The sequence below is a fragment of the Capra hircus genome, chromosome 7, assembly GCF_001704415.2.
Source record: "Capra hircus breed San Clemente chromosome 7, ASM170441v1, whole genome shotgun sequence".
Classification (NCBI taxonomy): Eukaryota; Metazoa; Chordata; class Mammalia; order Artiodactyla; family Bovidae; genus Capra; species Capra hircus.
The window spans coordinates 91,039,246-91,063,606 of NC_030814.1; the positions used below are offsets into that span (position 1 = coordinate 91,039,246).

General features: G+C 52.1%; 1 protein-coding gene across 1 annotated transcript; it reads left to right on the plus strand.

The window, feature by feature from the left end:
• Positions 3,869–23,018, plus strand: TNFAIP8L1 (TNF alpha induced protein 8 like 1). Its single transcript, XM_018050884.1, has 2 exons — positions 3,869–3,991; positions 20,452–23,018. Exon 2 carries the CDS (start codon positions 20,457–20,459, stop codon positions 21,015–21,017), a length of 561 nt encoding a protein of 186 aa, XP_017906373.1. The 5' UTR covers positions 3,869–3,991; positions 20,452–20,456; the 3' UTR covers positions 21,018–23,018.

Below are 24,361 nucleotides of genomic sequence, written 5' to 3' on the forward strand. Positions count from 1 at the left end.
AGAGGAGCTGTATCCATTGCTCCCGACTCACTAATCCCACCTCTGCCATGACCTGGCTGAGTGGCCTGGGACAGGTTATTTGTTTCCTCTGAGCCTCAATTTCATCATCTGTGAAATGAGACACCTGTAGGGTGTCACAGCATTGTAGGGTTGCTGTGAGAATTTGGTGAGTTAATGTATGTAAAGTGCTCACAGGGACTGGAACGTAGTAGGTACTCAGTAAACATTAACTATAATAGTAGTAGTGGCAGTCGCTCAGTCGTGTCCGACTCTTTGCGACCCCATGGATTGTAGCCCACTAGACTCCTCTGTCCATGGAATTCTCCAGGCAAGAATACTGGAGTGGGTAGCCATTCCCTTCTCCAGCAGATCTTCCTGATCCAGGGATCAAACTCAGGTATCCTGGACGGCAGGCAGATTCTCTATGGTCTGAGCCATGGAAGTCACCAACTATAGTATTGTTATTCTTGCCAGATATACTGCTAGGCACTTTAAAAGAAAAATAATTTTGTCGAGACATAATTTATATACCACACAATTCACCCACTTACAGCATACAATTCAGTGGTTTGGTATGTTACAGTATTCATTTTCTAAAATTATGGCAAATATATAATAAAAATTACCATTGTAAGCCTTTTTAAATGCACAGTTCAGTGGCATGAAGTACCTTCACAATGTCGTGAATCCCCACCATCATCTCCAGAACTTTTCCATCAACCCCAACACAAACTCTGTCCTCATGAAACACTAACTCCCCATTCCTGTCCCCCCAGCCTCTGGTCACCTCTATTCTGCTGTCTGTGGCTTCTCTCATTCTAGGTCCCTCATATAAGTGGATTATACAATATTTATCGTCTATTTGTTTTCTTAAATTTTGACTGCACCTCACGGCATGCAGATCTTCCCTGACCAGGGATCAAACCTGTGCCCCATGTAGTGAAAGCGAGGAGTCTTAACCACTAGACCACCAAGGAAGTACTGAATGTTGATCATCTTATGATTGGCATCTTAAACCAATTTTTAAGGTTCATTCATGTTAGCATGAATAACTTCCTCCCTTTTCACGACTGAATTATATTTCACTGTTTGGAGAAGGAAACGACAACCCACTCCAGTATTCTTGCCTGGAGAATCCCATGGGCAGAGGAGCCTGGCAGGCTACAGTCCACGGGGTCGCTAGAGTCGGACACGACTTAGTGACTAAACCACCACCATCACATTTCACTGTATGGGTGGACTGGGTTTCCCAGGTGGCTCAGTGGTAAAGAACCTGCTTGCCAATGCAAGAGATGTGGGTTTGATCCCTGGGCAAGGAAGATCCCCTGGGGAAGGAAATGGCAACCCACTCCAGCATTCTTCCCTGGGAAAGTCCATGGACAGAGGAGCTTGGTAAGCTATAGTCCATGGGGTCGCAAAGGCTTAGCGACTGAACAATAACATATGGATGGATCACATTTTGTTTACCTATTCCTCTGTTGATGGACATTTGGGTTATTTTGTCTTTGCCTGGAAAATCCCATGGATGGAGGAGCCTGGTAGGCTGCAGTCCATGGGGTCACTAAGTCGGACATGACTGAGTGACTTCACTTTCTCCTTTCACTTTCATGCATTAGAGAAGGAAATGGCAACCCACTCCAGTGTTCTTGCCTGGAGAATCCCAGGGACGGGGGAGTCTGGTGGGCTGCCGTCTATAGGGTCGCAGAGTCGGACACGGTTAGGCTAGTGTAAATCATACTGCTATTAAAATTATTATGAAAAAATATACTTGTTAAAAGTCCTTCCTTTCAACTCCTTGGGGTATATACCTAGGAATGGAATTGCTGGATAATACAGTAATTCGATGTTTAGTTTTCCGAGAAATAACCGAGCTATTTTCCACAGACGTTTCACCATTTTGTATCCCTACCACAAAGTATGAAGGTTCTAATTTCTTCATATCCTCCTGGACACTTTTCTTTTCTGACTGAACTGCCCAGCATGTGGAATCTTAGTTTCCCAAGATCGAACCCATGCCCCCTGCAGTTAAAGCATGGAGTCTTACCCACTGTACCACCAGGGAAGTCCCTCGTGGGCACTTCTTATTCATTCTTTTGTTTTTCGGCCTCGTGGCTTGTGGGTTCCTAGTTTCCCGACCAGGGATTTAACCTGTGTCCTCCCTGGTGAGAGCATGGAGTCTTAGTCACTGGACCACCAAGAAATTCCTTTTATTCATTCTTATTTGTGGGCTTGTAGGCTTTATTTTTAAATTTTTATTGTTTTAAATTACAAAAGTATAACACATTTATAGGAGACTTGGAAAATGCAGAACAAGGTTACATATAGCTCCACTATATATTACAATTATTTTTTTCAAGTAGATAAAGATTTTTGGTTGGAGTTTCAATATCCAACTCTCAAAAATTAATAGAATGAATATACAGAAGTGTAGGAGGATATGAAGTGAAGAAGTCGTGTCCAACTCTTTTCGACCCCATGGACTGTAGCCTACAAGGCTCCTCTGTCCATGGAATTTTCCAGGCAAGAGTACTGGAATGGGTCACCATTTCCTTCTCCACGGGATCTTCCCAAGCCAGGGATCGAACCTGGGTCGCCCGCATTGCAGGCAGACGCTTTACTGTCTGAGCCACCAGGGAAGCCCCTGTTAGAAGGATATAGTAGACCTGAAAATCACTATGAACCAATTCAACATAATTAAGACTTATACAATTTCCACACACCAGTAGGATGCAAATTCTATTATTGTTTCCATGTCAGTGCATAGGAATGCCAATACATAGTGTCCCGGATGAGAAACTAGTGAATGGGAGGAGGTGGGACAAAAATTACTGGGTTAAAATCCTGGACCTGCCACTTTCGCTTGCAGGTCCTCAGGCAAGTTACTTCCACTCTCTGGGTCTCAGTCCCCTGATTTAAAAAAACAAAACAACAAAAGAAGGATGGGATAAAGAGACATTTCATCTCTTTTTGCCTCCTGAAGTCTGTGCCAGGGTTGTGTGTGCCCCACGTAGAAGATAGGACTCAACCTGCACTGGTTGTACAGCCTGCTCTGGCTTCCCCTGGTCCTAGCTGCAAATGGGACCCAGGGTTGGAGATTCCGGGAGGAAATGGAGCGGCAGGGGCTCTGGGAGCTGCTCCCGGGTCCAGTTCCCAGGACTCACAGCTGCATCCTCTGGGGCCCCAGCTGGCCCCACCGCCCCACCCCGCCAGCGGCCTGGAGGCTCCTGCAGATCTCGCTGGCTCATTCCCACGGACAACGTGCCTGGGTCTGGGAAGTCCCCTGGTGGGATCTCCAGGGTCCATCCGCGTAGCGACTGCACTAAACCTAACCTGGAGAATTTATCTGCAACCCAGAAAGATGTATCTTCAACCTTGGGTTAGATTCAGCCCGTCTGGAGGGCACAACAATCTACATTTTTAATCGGCTCCCTGTAAAGGGTTCCCTAGGGCCGTTCTTTAAACAGAGTCCCAGTGGGAGAAAGGGGCAGTCCCAGAGCCACAGAGTTGTTCTGTTTTTCTTTTTGGCTCGCTTTGTCTCCATGGCCCTCATATCTCTGGTTTTGACTCCTAAGTCTCCTTCCTCTCCTTTCTTGGACTGGCCCGGGGTTGGCCTCTCCGCTGGCATCCGGCCCCTTTCGTGATTCCGGAGGAATCCCCCGAGCCGCCTAGCCCCGCCCCAGGCCCCACCCCTCCCGCGCGGCGATCTTCTCTCACTGGACTCTTCGTACACCGCCCGTGCTGCCATTGGCTGAGCCTATGTCCTCCCTCGCCCCCACCTCCGCCAGCCCCACTGCGGTCCTTTTCGGGCGGGCGGGGGCGGGGCGGGGCCGCACAGGAGGGCGGGGCAATTGGAGGGCGGGACCGAGCTTCCTGCCCCGCCCCGCCGGGTCCCAGTCCTCAGGCACGAGTCTCGCAGCCACAGCAACGGCCTCTCGGAGGCGGCCGGACAGAACCTCGACGGTCGAACCAACGACTGAATCCCAGAGAACAGGTAAGCGAGCGGTGCTGGGCCGCCCCGCATCTCAGCATATCTCGGGGGCCACTTGATCTCTCTGTTTCTCTCGCTCCCTCTGCCCTGACAACCCCCCTTCGATCAGTATTCCTGCCTCAGTTTCCATCTCCCTCTCTGTTTCTCCCTTTCCCTGTCTCTCTTGCTGTGTGGGTCAGGGGAGGCAGACTGGATCTGATCTGCCTTCCCCCTACCCCCGGCACATGGGTAGTGCTCTGAGACCAGAGCACACCCAACAACAAGGACTCTGATGGACTCTGCCCGTTTCACAGTACAGGGCGCCAGGTCCCAGGGCCAGACTCCAGAGCCAGGAGGGCATTCCAGGTGTGGGCAGCCAGGCCAAAGACGTGGAGGTGAGGATGTGTGTGACTTCTGGCTGATCCAGGCAGCTGAGGGAGTCCAGAGCCAGGCCCACCCAGACTGGCCACCTGGGAGTTCCCCAATAGCCTGAAGCCTTGGTCTCAGTTTTGTCAGCTGTGAATTGGGGCTTCGTCACTGAGGTAATTGGCAGTTGACCTGACCCAGATCTGTGTGCTTTATCCTGGGGGTGCTCAGCTGGAGGAGGGGCAGCCCCATCTGTAAACAGGCCTCTGAGGTTACTTCCTGAGCAAGTCTCAGCCCAGCTGGGGGAGGTGAACATCCTGGGTTTGGGGTTGGGTCGGTAGCATAGCAGGGTGAGGGCAGTTCAGCCCAGTGGTTGGGGAGCTCAGATTTTGGAATCAGACAAACCGGAGTTCCTGCTCTGCCACTCACCACCAGTACCTTGAACAAGTTGATTCCATTCTCCCAGCTTCAGTTTCCTGTCTGAGGGACACAATAACTCCCCCAGGAGTGAGGGCAGCTTGCAGGATTAAATGCAGGAACATGGGCCCTGCGTGTCTCTCCCCTGGTCCCCACCTCCTCCTTCTCACCCCCCTCACTCACTCTGCTCCAGCCACACAGCCGCCACACTCCACCAATGCACCCAGGCACCCTCCTGCCTCAGGGCCTTTGCAGGAGCTGTTCCCTCTACCTGAATGCCAGGTGCCCAGGAGCCAACTTTAAAACATAACAAGTTGCCTAGATGGGCTGGGCCAAGGGCTGGCGGGGCCAGGGCTGGGCAGCTGGGTGGCTGGGAGGGGCGGAGGAGCCGACCCAGGGACGCTGTACCTATGGAAACCAGAACAAAGAATTGTCGTCCCAGCCACAGGAATACCTGGTCTGAGCTTCTCCCACTTGGCAGGCCCGGTGGCCTGGAACGCCAGTGGTGGGTGAGTGCCCAGATCTCTTGAGGGGAGGCAGATTGGGGACTCAAACCCCACTCTGATGGAGGGTGGGGGTCCCTAAGTTAAAAGACCAACCAGGCAGGTACAGATTAGAGGCCCTGTGGTATCCCCTTCTGCTGTGTGGCCCTTGGGCAGGTCAGGGGCTGCCTGACCCTCAGTTTCCTCACCTGAGGCCTGGGGAGGGGAGGGGCCTTTTGGTTGCTTGGTGATCTCATGTGATGGATTCAGAAGGCCTCAATGTCCCTGTCTGTCAAATGGGGCCACAATAGGGTGCCTAGGACATAACTCCTGCTATTGTCATGGAAATAGCTCCAGAGGCAGGTGCTGAAGAAATGACTCATGCTTGTGCAAGTTCAGCCCCAGGTGTTACAGACTGAGATGACCTAGAGACAGGCAGGACTTGGCCTTACAGAGAACTCAGGCTTTCACCCCAGAATCCGCCATGTATACCCCTCCATCAGACGACTTCCTCCAGAATCTCACCACGTGAGGCATTCAGGAGGCACCTCTGGCCAAGTCCCTGGGATCTTCCAAGGCTCCATCCTCCCGGCCTCACTTTTCCCTTCTGTCCAAATGGGCGGTGGAGGTTGGGGAGTGTCCACCTGGAAGAGACCCTTCCAGAAGGGTTTGTGTTTTGCTTCTATGTGACCTTAGGATATCTGTCTTTTTCTTTGCCTCAGTTTCCCTGGCTGGATACTGGGGCCCTTGGACAACATCTCTGAATTCCTTTCTGGCACGGAAAGGCCATCTATTCATTCAGCAAACTGGTTCTGGGTGCCTACTGTGAGCCAAGCCTGGTACAGGGTGCCTAGGGCCCAGCAATGACCCAAGTCCATGTGGTGTGCCCCTCCCTCCCACCTGGATTCAGCTCACAGACATTCATCCAGAGAAAGTCATTAGGCTTAGCTGTAACTGCGTGAAGGACTGGAGAGACAGATGGATGGGGAAGTTTGTTGAGATGGGGAACTTGGGAGGGACTCCTGAGAAAGTGACATTTGAACTGAAGCTCAATGGCAAGAAAGAAATAGCCATGCAGAGACGAGGGGCAATCCAGGCAGAGGGCACAACCCATGCAAAGGCCCTGGGGCAGCACCAGGCTCCATATGCTAGTGGAACAACCAGGAGGCCTGTGTGTCAGGAGCAAAGTGAGTAAGGGGGAGAGAGGAAGGAGGGGAGGGCAGGGAGGGGACGCAGTAGGCCGTGCATGGCCTTGTGGTCCGCGGGAGGACTTTAGGGAGGTGGGAGCCCTGAAGGGCTGTGGGCAGAGGGGAGTCGGGTGTTCACCGGCGCCCTCTGGCGGCTTCTTCGGAGAGGACCCCCCCGGACCCGGGACGGGGACGAGAGACAGGATGGAGGCTGCGGGAGAGGTGAGAAGTGGGTGGAGCCGGACTCTAAAGGGCTGTGTCCACAGTCCTGCCAGGTGACCCTCGAACCTCTGCCACCTGCTGTTAAAAATCAGCCTGAGTCCCAGTCTCTCCTGTCCTCTGCAGTGGGGTGGGCTTCGGCCTCCCAACATTCATTTTTGCCCATCCGTTCTTTACCCCCAACCCCCGTCCCTCGCCCAATCCCTGCTCTTTCTTCAGTGGAGATCTGACCACTGTGGAAAGTGTCTCAGTTTTTGCCGCAGCCTGGCAGGCAGGCAGACCCTGCCCATCCTTGGGGTGGCCCCCGAAGGCTCTGGGAAACACAGTTTGAGAACCACTGGTATCCCCTCCCCAACCCCCACCTCGACAAACAGGTAGCCCCTAGCCCCACTTTCTACATTTCCAAACGGGCCCCAATTTGAGGTCTGAATAATGGTTGATAAAGGGCTGGAAGCAGCAGGTACCCTGGTGTTGGCTGGAAACAGCAGGTGCTCTGGTGTTGGCGGAGGGTATGGAATGGGAACAAGGACCGTGGGGGCATTTACCACGGAGGGCGGAGACCGGGAGCCCCCACTCCCAGCCCAGGCTGCCCTGGGCCCCTGCAGCTGGGGATGAGGGAGAGAGGTGGGGCGGTAGCCCTGGCCCCGCTCAGCGGGCCCATCAATTATTGATGCCCTTTGTTGGGACATGAAGAATTCATGTGGAGGGCAGGCTGCTCCGTGGACCAGTGGCATGCCAGAGCCAGCCTCACCCCAGTCATCAGAGTCACTTGCTGTATTGTTGGGAATTTTGCCACCCAGTTGTTAATATCCCCAATATTAAAAATGACAGACTGTCAATAAAACTGGAAGAAAAAATAAATTTAAAAAAAATGACAGGCTGTGAACTTACAGTCAAATACATTATGTTTAAAACAAAGGTATGGATGGGAATTCCCTGGTGGTCCAGTGGTTAGGACTCCCAGCTTTCACTGCAGGAGACCCAGGTTCCATCCCTGGTGGATAAATTAATCGCACAGGCTGCATGGCACTGCCAAAAAGAAGAAAAACACCCACAGGGCTACAGAATACTATCCAGCCATAAAATGGATTGAAGGCCTGACACTCGTTACAATGCAGATAAACCTTGAAAATGGGATGCCCAGTGAGAGAAGCCAGACACAGAATGTGTGATTCCACTTATATGAAAAAATAGGCAAATCCATGGAGATGGAAAGTAAATTAGTGGTTGCCAGGGCCTGGGGGAAGGGATGGGGAGTGACTGCTTATGGGGATGGTATTTCTTTATTAAAAAAAAAAAAAAAAGGGACTTCCCTGGTGGTCCAGTGGTTAAGAATCTGCCTTGCAATGCAGAGGACACTGGTTTGATCTCTGGTCCAGGACGATCCATATGCCTCAAGGCAGCTAAAGCCGTGCACCACAGCTACTGAACCTGCTCTCTAGAGCCTGTGAACTGCGAATACTGAGCCCACGTGCTGCAACTACTGAAGCCCAAGCCCCTAGAGCCGATGTGCACCAACAAGAGAAGCCACTGCAATGAGAAACCCACACCCTGCCACAGAGTAGGCCCCACTTGGAGCAACTAAGAAAGCCCAGGTGCAACAGTGCAGACCCATCATTCGTTCCCCCGAAAAGAATAGTGAAATATATAGATATAGATATGTTTTATTTACTGGGTGGCACTGGGATCTTTGAACTTTGCTATGGCTTACAAACTCTTATATGCCATGCGTGTGGGATCCAGTTCGCTGAGCACAGATCGAACCTGGGTCCCATTCTTGGAATCTTAGCCACTGGACAACCAGGGAAGTTCAAGGGCTGGGGTTTCTTTCTGGAGGGATGAGAATGTTTCAGAATTAAATAGTGGTGATGGTTACCCAGGTCACTGAACATATAAAACCCACTGAATTATACACTTTAAAAGCGTGGATTTTATGGTATGTGACTTAAATACTTCAAAATAACTTATACAAAAGCAAAGGTCATAAATGGTCAAAAATCCTAACTTTCAGGACTTCCTTGGTGGTCCAGCGCTTAAGACTCTGGCCTTCCAATGAAGGGGGCACATGTTCCATCTCTGGTCTGGAAACTAAGATCCCGCATGCCAGGCAGTGCAGCCAAAAAAAGACAAAATATATCCTTTCTAATTATTTTACTGCATTGTGCAATGACCTCTGTGCTCTCGAGGTTATTTCTGTTCTGTGGAAATGGTGGGCAGTTTGTTCCAGCTCCGTGGTCAAGTTGGAAGCTTGAAACTGGCCATGGCAAAAGAATTTACACCATGGATATTGGCAGATGCTACAAGTCAGGCTTTGATGTATTGTTCAGTCCTCATCTAATCCAGAGGTTGGCCAGCCTTTTTCTATAAAGGGCCAGATAGTAAATATTTTTGGCTTTGCAAGCCGTACAGCCTCTGTTGCCTCTGTTCAAGGCTGTGCTTTAATATGTACACAAATGGGCATGGCTGAGTGCCAATAAAACTTTACAAAAACAGGCAGCTGGCCAGAGTTTGCCACCCCTGGTATAATTCCAGGTAATGTCAATAATGAAAATTAAATTTTAAAGGGTGGTGTGTCTCTAGTTGCCTGCTTTCGAATAGCACAAAAAACCTTGAGGGGGTATTCCCTCACTATTGGAAAACCACTGTTGGATTCTGTGAAAAAGTTGCTTACTTGGCCGACAAGTGAGTAAGTGAAGTCCACGTTTTCTCTGTTCATATGAAAGAGAAGATCCAGCGACATCCATGTCAGAACTGCTTTCATTTATCCACAGCAACCATAGATTGGCTACTGGTACCCGTTTTACAACTGGGCTTCCCTGGTGGCTCAGTGGTAAAGAACCCGCCTGCCAATGCAGAAGACATGGGTTCGATCCCTGGGTCAGGAAGAGCCCCTGGAGGAGGAAAAGGCAACCGACTCCAGCATTCTTGCCTGGGAAATCCCATGGACAGAGGAGCCTGGTGGGCTGTAGTCCATGGAGCCACAAAATAGACACGACTTAGCGACTTAACACCATCACCACCACCAGGTAGGCAAAACTCACTGAGAACATTTATCGAGCATCAACTGGCTGCGTGAAGTTTACAGTGAGGTTTGCTATTTTCTTAAGTTGCACGGTGCACATCCTTTATGTCAGGAAAGTTTATGGAAAACATACATATGTACCTACACGCCTACATCCCCCCGCCAACCCCACCTCTGCCCCCCACCCCGGAGAGCTGGTGGCTAAGAACTTTCCAGCAGGTGGTGAATGGGATGAGATGTAGCATTCCCAGTGCACCCGGGGAGCAGAGTGGGCCCCTGGGAGTCGGGGTGGAATCCCCATCACCCCCATGCCCAGCGTCCAGCACCGGGAATGTGTGCGTGGAGAGGCCACCTCCAGCTTGCTCAGTCTGGTTGGATGGAGGGCCATGGGGAGAGTCTCCCCACCTGGTGGAGACCCCGAGGCTGGACCGTGCCCAGCATGTTGCAGGGACAGTGAGAGAGGAGGTGAACTGGGAAGGTCACTGGTGGGGCGGGGCGGGGGTCGGCCCTCTTCCAGGGTTTGGGGGCTGAAAGGGGCCAGGTGCCCTTCCCCTCTGGGAGGGCTCGCAGAGTCCTGCCTCCCCGCCTCTGCCTGGGCGAGGAAAGGGCGCTCCCGTGTCTAGAGCAGCTAAGGCTCCAGGTCAATGTCTGGTCAGTTTCGGAGCTGGAGTGTCCACAATGGGGGCAAGGACAAAGGTCGGGGGCAAGGACAAAGGTCTGAGCCAAGGAGACCACATAGGGTTGGCAGAGGGCAAAAGTCTGAGGTAGGGATGGAAGGCCAGGGTTCTGAGAAGAACATGGCGTACAGGAGTTGACAGAGTCAGGGACTCAACGACTGGACACTCATTTCACAGATGGGAAACCTGCCCTCGGGGGCTGGGGCTGGGCTGGGGTCTTGGTGGGGAGACCTCAGAGCTGTGGGAGGACTTGGACAGTGGGCTCCTAGGAGGCTGGGAACAAGCCTTCCATCTCCTCTCTGCACTGCCCTGCCCCAGGGCCTTTGCACCTGCTGCTCCCTCTGCCTGGCTCACCTTTCCTCAGACCCCGCCCTTCCAGTCCCAGCTGCAAGAGCTCCTCCTCCAGGAAAACTTCCTGACCGCTGGCCTAAGTCACCTGCCATCCCTGGCTGTCACTGCCCCCTACCCAGGCCTTATCTGTCTCTGAAATTACCCTGTTTATTCCACGTTCATTGGTTCCTGCTGTCTCCTCCTTCCAGCCTCTTAGGTGGCTGTTTTGGAAATTCGGAGGGCTTTTCCCCCCACTTGTGATAATAACAGGATGTGCTGCTTGCATTTCAGGGGCAGAGACCAGGGACACTAGGCATCCAGCCATGCTCAGGACAGCCCCTCAGCTCACAACTCTCACGTCCTGGCATCTACTAATGCACTTTCTATGAATTTGGCTATTCTGGGTATAAGTGGAGTCAAACAGTACTGGCCTGCACCTGATGTATACTGGAATGCATTTTTAAGGTTAACCTGCGATATATCCTACAAACAGATGGTACCTTTGGAGTTCTTTTTTTGATAGAAATTTGCATCTGTATGTTGACTGTGATGCTTCCTTCATTAAGGGGCAAACCTCTGACAGATTCACTCCGTCACTGAGTGCAGTGGGCCTGAGGTTTTCTGTTTTGAAGATTTTTGTTTTCTTATGCGGACCATTTTATAATTTTATTTATTTTTGGCTGTGCTGGGTCTTTGTTGCTGCCTGGCTTTTCCCTAGTTGCTCTAGTGCTCGGGCTTCTCATTGTAGTGACTTCCCCTGTTGTCTAGGGCGCTCGGGCTTCAGTAGTTGCGGTTCCTGGGCTCCAGAGCACAGGCTCGACGGTCGTGGCTCACGGGCTTAGTTGCTTCGTGGCATGTGGGGTATTCCCACATCAGGGATCAAACCCGCGTCTCCTGCATTGGCAGGCAGATTTATTATTACTGAGCCACCAGGGGAAGCCCTTAAAATCTTTGTTGGAATTTTGTTACAGTATTGGTTATATTTTATGTTTCGGGGTATTTTTTGGCCATGAGCCATGTGGGATCTTGTAGTTCTCCAGCTAGAGACTGAACCCACACCTCCAGGATTAGAAGCACAGAGTCTTAACCACTGGACCACCAGGGAAGTCCCAATTTATTTAACATTAAAAAAAAATTATTTATTATTTTTGGTTGTGTCGGGCCTTTGTTGCTGTGTGGGCTTTCTCTAGTTGGGGCTAGGAGGGGCTACTCTCTGGTTGAGGCAGGCAGGCTTCTCATTGTGGCGGCTTCTCTTGTTGCAGAGCACGGGCCCTAGGGCACATGGGCTTCAGAAGCTGGGGCTCGTGCAGCTCCCAGGCCATAGAGCACAGGCTCAGTAGTTGTGGCACACAGGCTTAGCTGCTCCCACATCAGGGATCGAACCCATTTCTCCTGCGTTGGCAAGCAGATTCTTTACCACTGAGACATCAGGAAAATCCTACTGAACATTTTTAAAGTGAGGCATTATAGGCTTCCCTAGTGGCTCAGCGGTAAAGAATCCACCTGTCAATGCAGGAGATGCCGGTTTGATTCCTGGGTTGGGAAGATCGCCTGGAGAAGGAAATGGCAATCCACTCCAGTATTCTTGCTTGGGAAATCCCATGGACAGAGACACCTGGTGGGTTACAGTCCAGGGTGTCAGAAAGAGTCAGACACGACTTTGTGACTAAACAACAACAAATATATAGTAAGGGGCACAAAGGTATAAAATATGTCCCCTGGATACAGGTGCAGTGCGTGTTCAGCTTGATGATGTATAGTTCACATATTGTAAAATTCACTGAAGTGTTCACATTCCAAAACATTCTTCCACCCCCAAAAGACATCCTGTCTCCATCAGCAATCTCTCTCCATTCTGCGCTCCCCAGCCCCTGACCACCAGGAACCCACTCTGTCTGTCAGTGGATCAGCCTGCTCTGCACGTTTCCCGTCAGTGGAATCACACCCTGTGCGTCCTTCTGCGTCTGCGTCTCTCACTGAGCACTGTGTCCTCAGGGTCCATCCGCGTGCTAGCGCGTGTCATGGCTTCACCCCTTTTCAGGGCTGAGTGATGCTCCCGCGTGTGGAGGGACCACATTTGTTTGTGCATCTATATGCGGGTGGGTGTCTGTGTTGTTTCCGTGTTTTGGCTAGTACAAATGTGCTGCTCTCTATGCCCACGTGTGTGTACGTTTTTATGTGAACATGTATTTTCATTTCTTGGGGGGCCATTGATGCTTAGGAGCGGAACTGCTGGGTCGTGTGGTAACTGTGTGTGTTCGAGGACCTGCCAGAAAACTGTTTCTATGGTAGCTGCACCATCTTCTGTTTCTCCCAGCCTCGCCAGCCCTGTTTATTGTCTGTATTTCTGGCAGTAGCCGTTCTTTGGGGTGAGGTATTATATTATTATGAACTCGACTTCCATTTTCCTCCTAGCCAGTGATGTTAAGCATCTTTTCACCTGCTTATTGGCCATTTATATACCTTCTTTGGAGAAATGTTAGATTTTTTTTTAATCAAGATCATTCATACACCATACAATTCACTCCTTGAAAGTTTACAATTCGCTGTATAGTGTATTCACATTGCTTTGCAACCACCCAGCTTAATGACTTTTTACATTCGTGTAGACCCAGATCAAGGCACAGAACCTGAAACACTCCAGGGACTTCCCTGGTGGTTCAGTGGCTAAGATTCCCAACTCCAAATGCTGGGGGCACAGGTTCTATCCCTGTTTGGGGAACTAAGATCCTGCATCCTGTGTGGCATGGCCAAAAAAAAAAAATTTTTTTTTAAAGAAATATTCCAGAGTTCGCCTGTACAATCCTGCTCACTGTTCTCAACACCTATTAGTTTTATTTTTATACTGGTAGGTGGACAGTGCTGCTTGTGAGGGAAGTGAGGGCACCCAAATTATTTTGGAACAAGGAGGTGGCATGGGATCTAGCAGGTCCCTGGGGAGGCAGGGACCCAATCTCTTCTGGTCCAGCTATAGAATCTGCCTGACAAGCAGGAGAACCAGGTTCGATCCCTGGGTCAGGAAGATCCCCTAAAGGAGGAAATGGCAACCCATTCCAGTATTCTTGCCTGTGAAATCCCACGGACAGAGAAGCCTGGAGGGTTATAGTCCACGGGTCACAAAGAGTCAGACATGACTGAAGCGACTTAGTACACATGTCCCCAGCCCTGGGACACAGCTGGTGCTCTATAAACACTCACTGAGGACCTGAATGAACATTCCAGTCAAGCCCTGGAAGCTTCATGGGGCATTTCTGGCTTGTGATGATAGTGGGGTGATCTGGCTTTGGGTCCACTGGGAAGTCCTTGAGAAGGCCCTGCCCCCACCAGGCCCCTCCTGGCTGGCCTGCCCTTGGACCTGGATGAGCACAGCTGGCAGGAAGGAAGGCTGGGGTCTATTTTGGTCCCCAGAGTGCTCCCCCGGGACAGCAGTCATCTCCCTGTCTGGCTGCTTAGAGGGGGCGGTGTTTCTGATAGAACAATGGATGGAGGAGAAGTCGGGGGGGGGGGGGGGCGGTGGTGCTGCCATGCAGCTGGGCTGGTCCAGGTGCCAGAGGGGCTAAGAGTGTGGAGTCTCCCACTCCACCCCCCACCCCTCTTCCTCCTATGCTTGGCAGGGTGGGGGTGGGGCGAAGCCAGTAAATAGGACCAGCCTCCCCTCTGAACCAACACGCACAAGCTTAGGACTTGCAGACCGGAAGGTCAAGGCCCAGAGAGGGGCAGAGCCCTGGCTGGGCTCACATAGTAACAGAATAGGGCAGAGAGACCTGAGCACCAGGGTTCTTGGGATCCAGGGAAAGGCCTTCTCCTCTCTCTGAGACTCAGTTTGTCCATTTGTAAACTGGGGGACCCAGGGTGCTGGGAGTTCCCTCTGGGTTCCAATGTCTGCAGACATCCCTCCCCTTATTCATTCAACAAACACTTACTGGGTGCCTGCTGGGTACCAGGCCCCAGGCTGGCCACCAGAGCAAGAAACATACAGCCCCTGCCTACGCCATCAGGGCCTGGTGTGATGGACGCTGAAACCAAACGCTCAGGGCTGCAATGGAGGACGGATGCCCAGGGAACCATGGGAGCCAACAGGGCACCTGGCACAGCCTGGGACATCCGCAAGTCTTCTGGGAGGAGGTGATCATAACTCTGAGACTTGAATGGGGAGCAGGAGTTTACAGGTGATGAGAGCAGGAAGGGTCCCCATAGAGGGAACAGAATAGAATGCCCTAGGGACTTCCCTGGTGGTCCAGTGGTTAAGACTCTGTGCTTGCAATGCAGGGGGTGTGGATTTGATCCCAGGATGGGGAACTAAGATCCCATATGCCACCTAGTGTGATCAAAAAGAAAAAGAATACAATGTTCTAGAGAAATTGGTGAGAAGGCATCCTTGCTGAGAACATAGCGGAGAAATAGGTCTGTTCAGAGAGCTAGAGGATGCAGAGCTTGAAGGTCAGAAGTTGGGACAGTGGTCCAGCCTCTTGCCCAGGGAAAGCTCACAGCCTTGGGGGGGCTCTCAGGTTGGCCACAAGTTTCTGCCCTGGCATGGAGTCAGTTCTCCATCCTGACAGTCACCATCTTCCATTTTACAGAGGAAACTGAGGCATAGGGCAGTTACGTTGCTTGGCCACGTGGTCAGAGCCAGGAGCAGGCCCCAGATATCAGGGCTGGTTTTGTCGCGGGGGATATCTCCCAGCCCCCCAAGACTGAGGGTGACTCCCAGTCATTGACTAGGGAAGGCAGAGGTAGCTGCGGTGCAGAGAGGGTGGGTCAGGCGGTCCCTGTGTTGCTGTGTGGCCTTGGGAAAATGGCTAAGCCTCTCTGAGTCTGGTTTCCTCTGCAAGGGCAACCAGCTCAGTGCAGTACCAGGCAGAAGGTGTGAAACAGGCACCGGCCACTGCTCAGGGCCAGCCATGTGATGCCGAGTCACCCGCACCCCACTCTGGCCCCAGCCTGTGACAGGGTCTGGAACTGGTGTAGGGGGAGGGAGGCCCAGGTCATTCATCACCAGGCCTGTCCTGACCTCTGTGGGCAGCAAGAGGGCGGCCGAGGGTTGGGACTCCTCCCGCTGTCTGAGCTCACACAAAGAGGGGCTTTGTGGGGGCTCCTGTGGCTGAGTGGGCACCCACATGGCATTCCTGGTCTGGCTGGCCTGCAGCTGGGGTGGGGGTGGATTCTGACTAGAGCCTGGGGCAGCAGCGGGGGAGGGCTGGGGGCGGGTCTCAGGCTACCTCATTCATTGGGCAGATGTTTCTGGAGTCTCCAGAAACAGTGGATAGGGAATCACGCCATTACCTCCCCTGGGACCTGTGGTGAGGCAGAGCACTAAGGCAGCAAAGCCAGGGTGTGCAGGAGGGATGGGGGATGCCTGGGGTGCTGGGTGACTCATAGGAGGGGCCTCACTGTCAGTTTGGCTGTTCAGGGATGGCTTCCTAGAGGTGGTGTCCAGGCTGAGCTGAGGGATGAAGCTGCCAGGGGAAGAGGCAGGGGCTTGGAGGCCAGGGCTTTAGGGCATATATATGAGTCCACCAAGGAAGAGGCAGGGGTTTGAGGGCTAAGGTATTGAGGGATGTATAGTTCACCAGGGAAGAGGCAGGGACCCAAATGGAGTGTGGGGCTTGGTCTCAAGAGCCATGAGGAGCTTCCAGCTGGTTCTTAGAAGGAAAGGACTATGCCCAGATGTTCAGTTTAGGAAGAATTCTGGTGCTGAGGGGGAGGCTTCAGAGCCTGGGAGATCTGGAAGACGGCCATGGCAGGCAGGACACAAGGGACAGGCAGAGTCCAGGCTTCTGCAGTCGGAGGCGTGGCTGCTGTTCCAAGTGCACCAGCTGCCACTCACCTCGGGCACCTTCCTGGTCCTTTCCTGGGCGGAAGCTGATGCATGTCAGTGTTTCTGTATCAAAGGAGTCATCAGAACACTGTGCTTCCAAAAACCCCACAAATGGCCCTGGGGAACCCCCAGCCAGCTGCTGCCCCCTGACTCATCCAGGGCCTGACTAAGGCCTCAGGGATGTCTGCTGTAAACTCACGGGGTTGGGGAGATGGGGGATTGCTAACTGTGCTCTTCCTCCACCCTGAACAGCCTGAGGCTGGGGCTGGGACCCTGTCTCATGGAGCTGTGCAATGAAGCCAGGACCCCCTGTACTCACTCATCCTGAGCCCTTCTCAGCTCACAGCAAGGCTACAGTGGGTCTGCGAGGCTGGAGCCAGGGCCCATATGTAGTGGGATTCAGAAGGCCCTACTCATTAATATCCAAAATATATAATCAGTTCATACAACTCAGTAACAGAAAAAACAAACATCCCAATCAGAAAATGGACAGACCTAAATAGACCTTTCTTCAAAGACATACAGATGGCCAACAGGCACAAGAAAAGACACTCAGCATCGCTGATAGAAGAGAAATGCAAATCAAAACTACAATGAGGTATCACCCCACACCTCTTAGAATCAGTTCAGTTGCTCTGTCCTGTCCAATTCTTCGTCACCCCATGGACTGCAGCACGCCAGGCCTCCCTGTCCATCACCATCTCGCAGAGCCTACTCAAACTCATGTCCATCGAGTCAGTGGTGCCATCCAGCCATCTCAGCCTCTGTCGTCCTCTTAGAATGGCCATCGTTAAAGGTCAATAACAAATGCTGGACAGGGTGTGGAGAAAAGGGAACCCTTCCATGCTATTAGTGAAAATGGAAACTGGTGCAGTCACTATGGAGAACAGTATGCAGGTTCCTCAAAAATCTAAAAATAGTGCCGGCAGATGATCTAGCAATCCCACTCCTGGGCACATATCTGGACAAAACTATAACTCGAAAAGATACATGCACCTCTATGTTCATAGCAGCACTATTTACAATAGACAGGACATGGGAGCAACCTAAGGGTCCATCAACAGATGAGTCGGTAAAGATGTGGTGTGCATATACAATGGACTATCACTCAGAAAAGAATGAAATAATGCCATATGCAGCAACATGGACACCCAGAGATTCTCATACTAAGAGGACTAAGTCAGAGAAAGACAAATACCATATACAATATCACTTACATGTGGAACCTAAAGTATGGCACAAATGAACTTATCTACAAAACAGAGATGCCAAGGGAACATTTCATGCAAAGATGGGCACGAAAAAGAACAGAAACGGTATGGACCTAGCAGAAGCAAAAGATATTAAGAAGAGGTGGCAAGAATACACAGGAGAGCTATACAAAAAAGATCTTTATGATCCAGATAACCACGATGGTGTGATCACTCACCTAGAGCCAGACATCCTGGAATGCGAAGTCAAATGGGCCTTAGGAAGCATCACTACAAACAAAGCTAGCAGAGGTGATGGAATTCCAGTTGAGCTATTTCAAATCCTAAAAGATGATGCTATGAAAGTACTGCACTCAGTACGCCAGCAAATTTGGAAAACTCAACAGTGGCCACAAGACTGGAAAATATCAGTTTTCATTCCAATCCCAAAGAAAGGCAATGCCAAAGAATGTTCAAACTACCATGCAATTGCATTCATCTCACACGCTAGCAAAGTAATGCTCAAAATTCTCCAAGCCAGGCTTCAACAGTATGTGACTGTGAACTTCCAGATGTTCAAGCTGGATTTAGAAAAGGCAGAGGAACCAGAGATCAAATTGCCAACATCCGCTGGATCATCGAAAAAGCAAGAGAGTTCCAGAAAAACATTTACTACTGCTTGATTGACTATGCCAAAGCCTTTGACTGTGTGGATCACAACAAACTCTGGAAAATTCTTCAGGAGATGGGAACACCAGACCACCTGACCTGCCTCCTGAGCAATCTGTGCGCAGGTCAAGCATCAAGTAGAACTGGACATGGAACAACAGATGGTTCCAAATCCGGAAAGGAGTACGTTAAGGCTGTATATTGTCACCCTGCTTATTTAACTTATATGCAGAGTATATCATGCAAAATGCTGGGCTGGATGAAGCACAAGTTGTAATCCAGATTGCCGGGAGAAATATCAATTACCTTAGATACGCAGATGACACCACCCTAATGACAGAAAGTGAAGAACTCAAGAGTCTCTTGATGAAAGTGAAAGAGGAGAGTGAAAAAGCTGGCTTAACACTCAACATTCAGAAAACTAAGATCATGGCATCCGGTCCCATCACTTCATGGGAAATAGATGGGGAAACAGTGGAAACAGTGTCAGACTTTATTTTTTGGGGCTCCAAAATCACTGCAGATGGCGACTGCAGCCATGAAATTAAAAGATGCTTGCTCCTTGGAAGAAAAGCTATGACCAATCTAGACAGCATATTAAAAAGCAGAGACATTACTATGCCTACAAAGGTCCGTCTAGTTAGAGCTATGGTTTTTCCAGTTGTCATGTATGGATGTGAGAATTGGACCCTAAAGAAAGCTGAGCACTGAAGAATTGATGCCTTTGAACTGTGGTGCTGGAGAAGAATCTTGAGAGTCCCTTGGACTGCAAGGAGATCCAACCAGTCCATCCTAAAGGAAATCAGTCCTGAATATTCATTGGAAGGACTGATGCTGAAGCTGAAGCCCCAATACTTTGGCCACCTGATGCAAGAACTGAGTCATTGGAAAGACCCTGATGCTGGGAAAGATCGAAGTCAGAAGGAGAAGGGGATGACAGAGGATGAGATGATTGGATGGCATCACCAACTCGATGGACATGAGTCTGAGCAAGCTCCAGGAGTTGGTGATGGACAGGGAAGCCTGGCAGTGCTGCAGTCCATGGGGTTGCAAAGATCGGACATGAGTGAGCAACTGAACTGAACTGAATGAAACAGAAACAGACCCACAGACATAGAAAACAGGGCTTCCCTGGTGGCGCAGTTTAAGAATCTGCCTGCCAATGCAGGAGACGCAGGTTCAATCCCTCATCTTGGAAGATCCCACATGCCATGGAGCGACTAAGCCTGTCCATCACAGCTACTGAAGCCTATGCGCCTAGAGCCCAAGCTCAGAAAACAGAGAAGCCACCACAATGAGAAGTCCATGATCCGCAACTAGAGAGCAGCCCCCACCTTCTACAGCTAGAGAAAGCCCACGCAGCAACAAAGACCCAGAACAGCCAAAAATAAAGATATAGACAACAGACTTAAAGTTGCAAGTCTGGGATTAGTTGGGAGTTTGGGATTAGCAGGTGCAAAGTATTGTTTACAGAAATGGCTAAACCACAGGTCCTAGGGTATAACACAGGGATCTATATTCTGTAATAAACCATAACAGAAGGCTCTGCCCAGATTTCACCACTACACATTAATTCCTTTAAGAAACAAATTCCTTTAGGTCCCTTAGGGTCCCTTGGGTCATTATCTCTTCAGTGCGAATGTTGTTTGTTTTTATAAGCTTTTCCTAAAAATAGCTTTTGCTACTTGTTCACAAGTTTCTGCATCCGGTCCTCCAACAACTCTGAATTTCTCTTCCCTAGGCCTTGGAGCTCCTGAATCTTCCCGCCTGGGATTCCCTCCCCATCCTGTTACCTGTCCCTTTGTCCAGGGCCTTCCTGGGCCCTGTTGATCTGCTGGGGAGCCCCTGCTAAGGGCTCTTGCAGCATCTCAGATGGCGGCACTTACTGTGTTTGGTGAAGGGGGTAGGAAGGGTCTCACAGTCAGCTCTGCACACCCAGTACCTCTGTGGCGTGGGCACATGGGCTCCCCTGGGGATAGGCTGGTGGTGAGCACCCATTTCTTGGATGGGGAAGACAGAGGTTGCCAGCATTAGCCGCCTGCCCCTGAAAGCCCCTCACAGCTGGGCCCTACCGGCTGACAGCAGGTCTGTGTGTCTCCCCGCGCAGGACAGATGGACACCTTCAGCACCAAGAGCCTGGCCCTCCAGGCCCAGAAGAAGCTCCTGAGCAAGATGGCCTCCCGGACAGTGGCGTCCGCCTTCATCGACGACACTAGTAGCGAGGTGCTGGACGAGCTGTATCGCGCCACCAAGGAATTCACCCGCAGCCGCAAGGAGGCCCAGAAGCTAGTCAAGAACCTGGTCAAGGTAGCAGTGAAGCTGGGCGTCCTGCTGCGCGCTGGGCAGCTGGGCGCCGAGGAGCTGGCGCGGCTGCAGCGCTTGCGGCAGCAGGCGCGCCGCCTGGCCATGACCGCTGTCAGCTTCCACCAGGTGGACTTCACCTTCGACCGGCGCGTGCTGGCCGCCGCCCTGCTCGAGTGCCGGGACCTGCTGCACCAGGCGGCCGGGGCGCACCTGACCGCCAAGTCCCACGGCCGCATCAACCACGTGTTCGGCCACCTGGCCAACTGCGACTTCCTGGCGGCGCTCTACGGCCCAGCCGAGCCCTACCCCTCCCACCTGCGCCGGATCTGCGACGGCCTCACCCGGATGCTGGATGAGGACAGCATATGATGACCTCCGACCCGCTGCGGTTGCTTGCGGGGGGCGGAGCTCGAAGTGGGACGGAGCTAACCCCTTCCTGTCTGACTCTGGCCAATCACCCCTCCCCCAACACACACACACACAGGTGACTGTGCAGCTCCAAAGACCCGGGTCCCCTGTCCTCGGGCCCAATCTCACCGGGCTCGGAGCCCGGCTCAGTCTGCCTGTGCCTGTGGCCTCCCCCAGGCACCTGGAGACCCCTGCCTGCTCTGGCACCATCTGAACAATGCCCCTTAAGCCACTGTCTGTACCCCTCAAATCACTGGGTGTCTCTGACAGCTGGGGGCTTCTCCCTTCAGTGTTACTTGGGCATTTTCATTCCCGCAGAGGGTCACAGGGAACCGGGAGAAAGGGGGTGTTACAGAGTGAACTGTCTCACTCAACCCCACCTCCCATTTCCCAGATGGAAGTCCTAACCCCTGGGACCTGTGAATGTGACCTGATCTGAAAATCGGGTGATTGCTGATGTAAGTGGTTGCAGTGCGTTCATATTGGAGCTGGGCAGCCCCTAATCCACCATGACTGGGGTCCTTTTGAGAAGGGGACATGTGCACACAGAGTCAAGAGGGAGAATGCTATATGAAGGTGGAGGCAGAGACTGGGCGGATGTGACTACAAGACAAGTAATGCCGAGAGCTGCAAGCCAGCACCAGAAGCTGGGAGAGAGCCTGGGACACTGGCCCGCCCCACACCTTGATGTCGGGCCTCCTGAGCTGAGCAAACAAGCTTCCGTTGTCTCAGCCTCCCAGGCTGGGCACTTTGCTCCGCAGCTCAGAAAATGAGGCCAGGGAGCTGTGGTGAGGGCTGTGGTGGGCTCAGGCCTACTGGGGAGGATGCCCCTCTGTCTGCTTGGCATCGTGGCCCTGACTCCCAGGAGGGAGGTGTTGGAGTGTGCCTCCAATGCAGGCCATTGGGAAAGCCATCTGAGACACATGCCTGTTTTTAAAGGATCATTTCATATTTGGAAAACAAATACACATAAACACTTGTTTTTATAAGACAGGCCTCAGAGACAAAGCTCAACAAACCTTGGCTTTGGCAACACCCGGCAGGTGGGACAATGCTTAACTTGGGGCGTGGATGGACACGTCGGGGTGTGGGGGGTGTATCTGCGATTTGTTGGTCAGAAGTGGGCGCAGGTTGTAAGATTGCAAAGCCCTCTGCAGCTCTGGCTGTGTCGGGTTGTTTTGAGCACCCTGGGGGAGGGGGAAGTGTCCATTTCTGTACAACCTGGTCTGTTTAGGGGAAACGCTGCCAACAGGAGGGCTGCAGGCCGTATTAGGTGAGAAGATGGGTTTGCTTAGCCTCATTCAGTGTTTGAGACATTTGGAATTAGTTGCCAACACTTGAAACCAAGGAAATTGCACATCCCAATCTATCAATAGATCTTGAAAACTCTAGAAAACTCACCTGCACTGCCCGTTGGTGAAGCTGCAGAGGCGGCCCATCTTTGCTCTGCCACAGTCCTCACCACTCCCTTTTGCCTCTCCATGGCCTGCTGGGCTGGCTGGTAGATTAGGACCCCAGATCCAGGGCTGCATTTCTGTTTGGTTTCGGCTGCCCTGAAAAAGCCAAAGGCTTCCACCCAACAGTCAGCTGTTCCCCTCTCTACCTTCGACTTCCAAAGCAAACTTCCCCCCTTCGTGTGCCAAGAGACAGATCCTCAAATTCAAGAACAAACGTGTATTTTGATTACACCGAGAAGCCCCAGATGAAACCCTTTGTCCTCTGCTCTGCTGGCTGAAGGACATCCACGTGACAAGGCTTTGGACTTGTCGTCTTGACTCTCTTCATACACTTGAGATTTAATTTAGGGAAAAAAAAAAAAAGAACCAGGACTTCCCTGGTTGTCCAGTGGCTAAGACTCCACACTTTCAATGCAGGGGGCCCGGGTTCAGTCCCTGGTCAGGGAACTAGATCCCCACATGCCACAACAAAAACCTGGTGCAGCCAAATAAATAAAAAGAATTTAAAAAAGAACCTAAGAGAGCTATGTAAATAAAAGCATCTGATAGCTTTCTCTCATCTGCCCGGGGTTTCTACCTATTAAAAATCAAGTTTGGGGACTTCCCTGGTGGTCCAGTGGTTGAGAATCTGCCTTCCAATGCAGGGGACACAGCCTCCATCCGCGGTCCAGGAACTAAGATCCCACCTGCCATGGGCAACTGAAGCTTGAGCATGGCAACAAAGACACAGCACAGCCAAAATAAAAAAATAACTCCAGATGGCACACAAATGTCATAGGTTCACAGCCTGCTGGCAGGCTGAGTTCCCTCTGAGCTTGATGACAGCCTAGCAGCGGTGGCAGAGCTTGGCTTTGGCAGCCCAGAGGGGGCTCGGGCCTGCTCCTCATCGTGACCTGCGGCCGGGCAGCTCTGCTCACCAGGCCCTTGGCGTAAAGGGGGGGCTTCTTTGTGTGCACAGATGCTGTGCCCTGCCCCGCTCTGCCTCTCTGCCAGCACCGGGGATGTGGAAGTGGTAAGTGATTCCCAACTGGCCGTACAAGAATCAATGTCCCTCTTGGCTGGGGTCTGGTGCTCACGCAGCTCAGGTGCAGGGAGCATTGTTGCCTCTGCCTCTGTCCTGCTGCCTAGCTTCTGCGGGCGGCCCCGGGCAAGTGTCCCTGGCCCTGCTGAGACCTCCAGGGTGCCGTGCTCGGTGAAGCGAGCGTCCCCCAGGATTTGTGTGCGTCCAGAGCTGCTCTGGACTCATGTGCTGTCCAGGGGGCAACAGGACAGAGGACGAGATGGTTGGATGGCATCACCGAATCAATGGACAGGAGTTTGAGCAAGCTCTGCGAGACGCTGAAGGACGGGGAAGCCTGTCATGCTGTGGAACATGGAGTCACAAAGAGTTGGACGTAACTGAGCAACTGAACAAAAATAGAGCTGCTCCCGAAGTGGCACAGGTCATGTGCGCTGGACCAGTGAGGCTGCTGGTCCTTTCCTCAAGTCCTGTGGGCCCAAGGTCCCTGTCAGTCATTACTGGCTCTGAGTGCGGCTGCTTTTCTTGCTTGCACCTCCCTTGGAATGGCTCCTACACCAGCAGTGCTGGAGCCCTGGGGCTAGACCCCATGCCCTCGGTCAGCCGGCTTCTTCTCTGGCTGGCGGGGTCCCGGCAGCGCCTGGCTCCTCCACAGCACGAGGGGCGGGCCAGGTGAGTACACAGAGAGGCCTCAGCCAGCCCAGTGCGGCGATTCTGATCAAGGACCCGATTCACAGCCACAGGTTTCTTTCCTCCTGGTCAGAGGCCAGGCAGACAGTCCAGTGGGGGTCAGACTCCCAGGCCCTGCTGCTAGGAGTGGCTGAGGCATT

Bases quoted from the DNA above. Each gene is read 5' to 3' on its own strand.
- TNFAIP8L1 (XM_018050884.1), top strand. From the start codon at position 20,457: ATGGACACCTTCAGCACCAAGAGCCTGGCCCTCCAGGCCCAGAAGAAG.